Here is an 8,779-nt window from a genome sequence, read left to right on the forward strand (position 1 = left end):
CCAAAACACTAATAATTCCTAGGTCTTTTAACAAATAAACAATCCAAATTTCAAAATCACAATGCTAAAAAATGCTCACACGCCACCAGAGTGGGCTGGGCTGACTTAATAGTTTAAAAAGCCATGTCTTCATATTGTTCACCAGGTTTCCACCGACCTTGAAATTTCCACAAATTCCTTTCAGCACTCAGACTGACTGTCTGTCTGTCTGTCTGTCCCTCCACTACCTACCTACCTCTCTCCCTCCCTCCCTCTCTGCCTCTCTCCCTCCCTCCCTCTCTGCCTCATGCCCCCCCTCCAGTCCTTCATGTAATCAACAGTTACGACCACGCCGATCCACTGTGTGCACAAGTCATCCTGTTGTGCTCCGCTTGACCTATAGGCAACACTTCAGAAAAAAAGTGAAACGAGCAAACAGCAAATATTGACGAAGGCCCGCACGGATACTCATTATCCTCTGTCCACAGCCAGGCTAAAGATAAACTGAATAAAAGTGAGATTAATGAGCAGCGGGCCGTCCATTGATTTGTGACAGGGAAACCCTCATTTAGGAGCTCAATACTGTGCTGAGTAATGTGCATATACTGGGATTTGAACCAATGACGTTTCCCCCTCGGATGTTACGGAACAGTTGGAAAAAAGTCTGTACACAAATCTAATCTTGCAGCACGAAACCTCGCAGAATTTCTCTTTAAATTCCAGACGTTCAATAACAAACGTTGTCTAGAATGTGGGTGCTCTTTCAAACTGCACAGAAATGTAAATGTTCCAGAACATGTCATGAAACATGTTATATATATCATTTTGTATACGATATAATCACTGACTTGAGAGGCAAAGTCAACAGGTGATGAGGCGTCATTCAGATGGGGCCCTATAGGACAAAACAAAGAAAAAAACAAGTCAAGAGGAAAAGGTGTAAACGACTTTCTTACATTATGCACGCTATTGTCCGTCCTGCTAACGAGAAATAACTGACCGTTTAATCAGTAACGGCTTAAAAGTACTTTTGGCCGAGGGACTTTCAGACCCTGCTAATATTTAACAAAGTCGTCCACTAAGAGCCTGTGGAGAGCAGAGAGTCCTACCGAGTGACATCACCGCCACGTGGGATGGGGGGGGGGTCTGATCTAAAATAAATCCTCACTTCCCATCCCTTCACTGTGCAAGAATATGGTCTAAACTAGACGTTCACACATAAGAGTGAAGGGGATTGTGAAGAGAAACATACACTTCAGAAAAAAAAACATTAAATATTAAATAACACTTTTCAATACAATTTAAGGGAATTTTAAGATTTTTTAAAATAAGTTAATCATTACCAAAATACGAGGAAACTGCAGACAAGGAACTAATGCATTTATAATCACGCAAATGTATGACAAAGAAGTTACCAGCTATTTATTACCTGTGTATTGGGAAAAAGCTCAATTATAAATAAATGAGTTACTTGCTCATTATCGCCTACTCACCATGAATTCCACGGAAATATATTGAGTATTTGTTTGATGGGTATGTTTTGTACAGTACTGGATAAACAAAGTGCATTAGTTTGCTGAAGGCGTTTTTGTATTTGCTCACACGCTTGCACACACATGGAAAACAGCAGCACCTAGTGGCCAATGTTAAAATGACAGCGCCACCTCTATATTACTGTAGTTTAACCTATTTTATTATGAAAAAAACACAACGTAATGTAGTGAATTATTATTAATGCAGGTCAAACGTTTAGTCAGAGAGAATCAATAACACAAAAAGGTGGTTTCATAAAAACTATTTATTTAACCATTTCAATTTAAATATGAATAAATGTTTCATTGAACAAAGGAGTGTTATACACACTGGAGTCGTGATGTCATGTGGAGTATGGAGTCCTACTTTGCTGCTTGGGTAAGGCCACCGGCATTACAGTTGTAACAGAAGCGATCTTCACAGTTAAAAAGGGGAGTTTACAGATGCCTTGACCATTTGGAGTCGACAGCTAGTGAACACAGTTGAACACAAGGTGTTTCAGCGAGAGAGAAGTTCCCCCTTCAAGAGTCCTACAATTTCTGGATCAGAATGGATGAAGCTCCACCACCTCCATTGCAGATGCCCGCCAGTCCGTACTGGCCTGACTTCAGGTTGTGCACCATGTGACCCACGATTCTCGCCCCAGACATCCTGACAGGAGAAAGCAAAAATACAGTATTAGTGATCCATAACAACCTGTATACACACTCATATCTTGCAAATATAATTGACAATTAAAAAGCGTGCATACTGACATTTTGAAGCAAAAATTGAGCTGTTGGAGTAGTCAGCCAAAGGCAAATACAACTAAACAGAGTTTAGCAAAAGTACAAAATAAATGTTGTTCCGGGAAAAAAAATACAAAGAAATGCAAATGTGCTACCGTTCTTCAAAACCAACAACCTACTTAGTAGAAAGGTTCAAAACAAGCGTCCATAGAGTTCTGGGCTAGGTTTGGAAACAGGCCTGGACTGTAAATGTGTACGTTTTGGAAAAGGGTACTTTTTGGGATAATTTGTCTGAACTTTGTTTGTCTCCTCAGAATAAAAAAATATGTCAAAACTAAAATCTGTTTCTACGTCAGAGGAAAGGAATACACAGAGGAGATACTTTGAGAACACCTCTCTTCCTGGGAGAAGCCAAGTGGTGTGTTTTTGTTCTTTTCTCTTCATTCCCAGTCTCCCCCCAGTCTCCCTCTCTGCTGCTCACCCGATGGGATGTCCCAGTGACACGGCTCCACCGTTCACGTTGACCTTCGCGGGGTCGATGTCTAACATCTTGATGTTGGCCAGCACGACCACGCTGAAGGCTTCGTTGAACTCCCACATGGTGATATCCTCCTTCTTCAGCCCGGCTGCATCCAGGACCTGAGACACATGATGGAAGTAGTTATGAATGTTGTTAGAACAGGACTGTGGTTCAGGCTGGGCGCATATTTCTTTGTCATTTTGGTAAAACAAATCTAGCTAGAGTTAAATGTAAAAAACAACATCATCTAAATAAAATATGCCACTGTTTTGAACTAGATTAATAGTAATTAAACCTTGATTCTAAAATTATTTTTATGATTTTATTTCGTGCATGTTTAACAACAATACACACACCTAAAACTATCGCCTCATGGTTGTACGCCTCCGCCAACCAGTCAAGCTGCAGTTAACATCCATGTCCAAAGCATAATCATTTAATCCTAAAAAAAAAAATTGAAATTGTCATAATTACAGAATTCTTAAGTTAAGTGACCTTTGATCACCAAATTGTAAATCAGACCATCCTTAAAGGTTGGTCCTGAATGGTACCTAAAGTGGCAATCCTAAAGTAAAGAATTTAAAAAAAGAACATTGTCCAGGTTTGTTCGTTCTTACGTGATAATTCCTATATTTAGAAATAAGGTTCTATTTCACTTCTCGACCATAATAGGGAGCCACACAGCTTTTTTTATGTCCCTCATGAGGATAACCACAATTATCATGATAATGGAAATTCATTACGATCAATTTATAGTTTTTTATTGTAATCCGTAGTAATTCCTTTATTCTGTAGTATGAGGATGCATCTTCTCGCTAGCAGATCCAATCACATCAGTTTCAAGAGTCATATTTTCTCAGTTAAACTTTCATCCAAATCATGTCAATAGCTAAAGCTTATTTTGTACAATAGCTAAGTTTTGAATCAGGCCAGTCAGTGTGCGTCTTCAGTTAACATTAGGTAAATACAAGTATCGGATCAGGCCCAATATTACGAAAACTTACTATTTACATGTACTCACCTTTGGTACAGCGAATGCAGGAGCAATGGGGAAATCAATGGGTGCAACAGCAGCATCAGCAAAAGCTGGAAGGGAAACATTACATATCAATCTTGCAATGTAATAATTACTCTGACGAATAAAAAGGTCCCGTTTAACGATGTGGTAATAGATAACACACACCGTTCTAACTGCCTAAACTCACATCCAACAACCCTTGTATTGCTTTCAACTAGCATACCGGCTTCCAGGACTATGGACTGGAAGAATAAATGCAACCCAACAGTTTTACGTTTCATCTGTAGATCTGCCGTGTGTCAAAACCTCATTTTCAGTTAAGCTAGAACAGGTGTGTGTGTGTGTGTGTGTGTGTGTGTGTGTGTGTGTGTGTGTGTGTGTGTGTGTGTGTGTAAAGCTTACAGACAATCCTGGCCAGTGGAGTGACGTTGAGTCTCTTCGCAGCATCTGCCGTCATTAAAACGAGAGCGGCTGCTCCGTCGTTCAGCGTGCTGGCATTGGCCGCCGTCACTGTGCCTGAAGAGCAAAATGTACATTGTGGAGGGAAAATGTTTTATAATAATAATGCGTAATATTAAGCATTGTGTTCAGATTGTTTCATGCGTAAAGTACCACTGTGAAAATCACCGTAAGACTGACGTGCCACTCAGTAGTCATGTTATTGAACCCCACTAGTGTAAATTGTAATGTGCTTTAATTCATTTAATTCTGATTGGATTGTGGCATAATTGTGGATAAAACTATTGTTTTTAGTCCGCTGACATTATACATAGATCATAAGTGATAAATAAATTAAACTGCTTTGAGATTGGTTGAAGATCATAAAGCGTAATTCCAGAGCACGTCCTGGATGTCTGTGTGTGAGTGAAATTCCTCCGGGAGATGGTTACGAGAAAGTTTACAGGGCCTAGTGTTAAGATAAGACTCGGAGCCGAATGAGGATATCTGGAGCAGAATTGTGTGTTTTTTTTTTTTTTTTTTTTAAAGATTTATATGTGGTATTTGTCTACTCTGAGCTAATTGGGCTAAGCTCAGAGCTGGAGAATAACTGTGTTTGTGTTTTATGTACAGCACCTGAACTGACATTAATGGAAAAGTAATACCATAAACGACAGAATCATAGAAGATAACGGAAGAGACATGACTTCCTTATAAAAAGCCCTTTGTAAAGAGTTATGAGCCTCTGATTGGAACAAAAAGGATGTTTGTAAATGTGCATAAAGCAGAGATTAACTTCCCATTGTAAAAAGCCATTGACCAAAGCCAGCCATCTTATAGTGACGTGTTGAGGAAGCTGTTGTCTAACAATACCGGTCGCACCTCGTTTTATTTGTACTGTGTGCGTCATAAATAATACGTGAATTGAACTTCAAACAAAACTGTGTTCTGTGGGTTCCCATTACTGAGGACCTGAGTGAGTCCCAACGGTTCTGTTAATGAGTAGCACGACAATTACAAATGTGCAAAACAGAAATAAGCAAAGACAACGAGCATTGTTACCATTCTCTTTCTGGAACACGGCCCTCAGTTTGGGAACTTTGCTGAAGTCGACCCGCCTCCACTCTTCATCCTCGGACACGACCACATTAGGTTTTCCTGCAAAGCCGTATCCACGTCAGCTACGCGTTGCTATATTTAGTAAACGTCCAACGTTCACCGGCCCTAGACCAACTCGCTGTACCTCTCTGGGGGATGCTGACCGGCACGATCTCCTTGGCCAGCACGCCGGACTCGTAGGCCGCTTTGCTGCGGCTGTACGAGCCGATGGCGTAGGCGTCCTGCTCCTCCCTGGTGATGCCGCTTTTCTTGGCTGTGTTCTCTGCACAGTTGCCCTGTTAAAGACAGCGAGGCCAAAGCAACAGAAAAACAGATCAAACTTGAAACCGACCAAACTACACATCAAATTTCAGTGATGAAAAAAATCAATATTAACACGTAAAGATGTATAGATCCTCCTCCACCTCGCGCGCCGTAAACACACAATGCATTTAATTACAGATATTTTGTTCCACACACATTTATGTGGCAGCTATGAGGGTAGAATATACACATCATTCATTTACATTTTAAAATATATAACTCACAAATACATTTTCACAAATGTCTCATGTAAATATACAAGAAAATAATTGAATATATAAGCAAAAATATAGTTTTGAACAACGATTCCCAATAAAATAATTCAAATAAAATCCAAATGAAACTGGCCTCCTTTACTTATACACTATTTTTTCATTGGTTTCCATGGTCACCTCCTGCATTACATCTAAACCAAACTTTTCTTTTTCAACCAGAAATGCAAGTAAGATTCACTTCATATACTTATTTTTATTTTTTTTCCAATGCATTCAATTCAAACGACATCTCCAAGAAGAGTAAATATATATGCCATTGACATGGTGAAATTAAACAGGAGCCTGATAGTTACCATGTGGAATTTGTTGTAGACGTCAGTGAGTCCATCCTTGACAATGAGGTCTTCCATCCTCACTCCTCCGTAGGTCGGGGTATCTCTGGTCATCACGTAAGGTACGTTGGACATGCTCTCCATGCCTCCTGCCACCATCACGTCCTTAGATCACACAGACACTTATATGCAGAAGCAGCTTTTGTTCTCATAACCGAATTGAACTGAAAGCTGTGCCGTCTATGATGACAACACTGTAACAGCGTGCAAGTTATCGCAGCTTATGGAGAACAAAGCTTTCCTGGATCTTGCCATGAGATTTGTGTTTATATTTTCATTCGAGCGAGCGCGTATTCAATGTGACGCTACCTGGTGTCCACACATGAGGCTCTGGGCTGCCATCATGATGGCCTTCATCCCGGAGGCACAGACTTTGTTGATGGTGGTTGCTGGAGTGCCGAGTGTCAAGCCTGAAGGTACAAACAGACGTATTTGTATTGGCATAAAATGTATAAATAACACTAACATTATCTTGACCTTCACTCAGTTATGCATTTGCCCGTCAGTCTGGCACATGAGAACTGTATATTTCATAATGGTATGATATTATTCAGAGTGAACAGTCACATTAGCTTTCAACCGTACTTTAATCTTTTATATCAACAATGATATACAAGGTCTCTCTAAACTGCTGGAGATAAACCTTGTGACACCTTTGAGCTGCAAGGTTTTAAATGTAATATATTGTTGCCTTGGCCATACATGAAGGGCAGCATTCAAGTGAGGAATTTAAAGACAACCAGAACTCATTAGCTGCTCACAGATAGGGATGGTCTCAATCTTCTCTCCCAATATAGGTAATTTCATATCTTGATAACGATAAATCGAGGTGTAGCATGTTTTCCGGTCATTTTATAAATCAATAGTCTAAATGAAATAACCACATGTTTATGGATACTCTTCTGTGAATCAAATACTTGACAAAGGAAAAGTACTGAGTATTTTTCAGATTTTATCAGGAGTTTTAGTGCAGAAGGATTTCTAGAGAAATTAGAATCAGTATACGCATATTCATAATTACGACGATGTAATTGTCAATCGCAATATCTCATTCATGATTCCATCACGATACGTTTCCATTAAAAGACGATATACAGCTCCGACAGGCAAACGCCATGACGATCCTGCTTTAAGTGCAATCCTTTTCCGATTTGCAAAGACATTTCTTTGATAATTTGCTGCGATGCAAATCTTTGGAACGAGGGCGATACCTGCTCCCAGCAAGGCTTGTCTTGTGGGGGCCTGCCCTTCTCCCGCCTGAAGCACGTTGCCCATGTAGACTTCCTTCACCTCCTCTGGAGCGATTCCTACACACACACAAGGAACACAAGGTCAACTCACTAAATATACACACACAGTTCTCTCCCTTTTGATGCAGCGCTCTGTACACATACTCATGTACTCATGCATACAGGGGATCTGTTTCACCTGGTGTATTAGCTCCTCCATGCTTGCATACAGCCGGTGCAGTGGCCTCAATGAAGGAGAACAGTTTCTATCTGAACATACCTGCTTTGTCGACGGCTCCCTCAATGGCAATGGAGCCCAGTCTGGTGGCTGGTACCGCTGCCAGGCTGCCTCTGAAGGAGCCCATTGGAGTGCGGACCGCACTGACGATGACGACTTCCTGAAACCATGCATTATTAAGTCTGCATTATTAAGTCTGCATTATTAAGTTTGCATTATTAAGTCTGCAGTCCAAACATTTAAATGTGACGAGGTTATAATATGTCAGGTGCTGTACTCACATTGAGCGAGGGTCGAGACGTGTAGGTTCTCGACAGGTACTTGTGAGCCTACAAGGGCAGGACAAAGATGGGAATAAAGCACCTTTCTTATAGTCACGCGAGCGTTCCCAAGTTTTATCACAACTTCCCAGTCAAGTCTGCTGTCCCAAGTACCGCGAGAGAAGCGTGAGAAACACGTTAGCTATTGCTAACAACAAGGGCGCACGCCAGCAGCTGGCGTTAGCTCACTTAAAGCACGGAGCACCGGCTAAAAAAGCTACGGAGCCAACCGCCGTTAAACTTCTAGAAGAAGAAGAAGAAGAAGCTACGGAAGCCCGGGGTCGTGTCGGTCAAACTTGTGCCCGTCGCCCGTTAAAAATAGCAACTTTCGGCTCTTTTGTTGTTGTTTTAATACTCGCTTAAGCTAGCTTTATTGTTGCTTTAATTGTTAATACATTTACTTTGTAGAGAAATACACTTTGCTGTTAAAACGTTGCCATGAGAACACTCGAGCCATTTTGACTTCTCAGGTGTGTTCACTACTTTGGTCAAGGGCGACCCGAACAGGTTAGCTGAGCTGCTCGAAGTGAGCCACAGGCCGTGGCTACAGCGCTCCTCTGCAGGACTAAAACAGACAAACAACGTATTTTATTACACGCTATCACTTACCAGGCGTTTGCATAAGTGCGTGCGCATGGTTAAAAGTCCACTGGATGACATTCTGGACTGTGAGAGTCACACACACTGGCACCCACTTCACCTTCAGCCGTGCAGCAGGAGCACATCAACCAATCACAGTGGGAGGTG

General features: G+C 41.2%; 1 protein-coding gene across 1 annotated transcript; it reads right to left on the reverse strand.

The window, feature by feature from the left end:
- Window positions 1-1,759: 1,759 nt before the first annotated feature.
- acat1 (acetyl-CoA acetyltransferase 1) lies at window positions 1,760-8,779 on the reverse strand. Its single transcript, XM_079214046.1, has 12 exons — window positions 8,642-8,779; window positions 7,994-8,041; window positions 7,755-7,872; window positions 7,457-7,552; window positions 6,555-6,655; window positions 6,207-6,350; window positions 5,460-5,610; window positions 5,279-5,374; window positions 4,181-4,294; window positions 3,782-3,846; window positions 2,722-2,879; window positions 1,760-2,163 (listed from the first exon to the last, which is right to left on the reverse strand). The coding sequence occupies exons 1-12, from the start codon at window positions 8,690-8,692 to the stop codon at window positions 2,043-2,045; spliced, it is 1,263 nt and encodes a 420-aa protein (XP_079070172.1). The 5' UTR covers window positions 8,693-8,779; the 3' UTR covers window positions 1,760-2,042.

This window comes from Taurulus bubalis, assembly GCF_910589615.1.
Source record: "Taurulus bubalis genome assembly, chromosome: 2".
NCBI lineage: Eukaryota > Metazoa > Chordata > Actinopteri > Perciformes > Cottidae > Taurulus > Taurulus bubalis.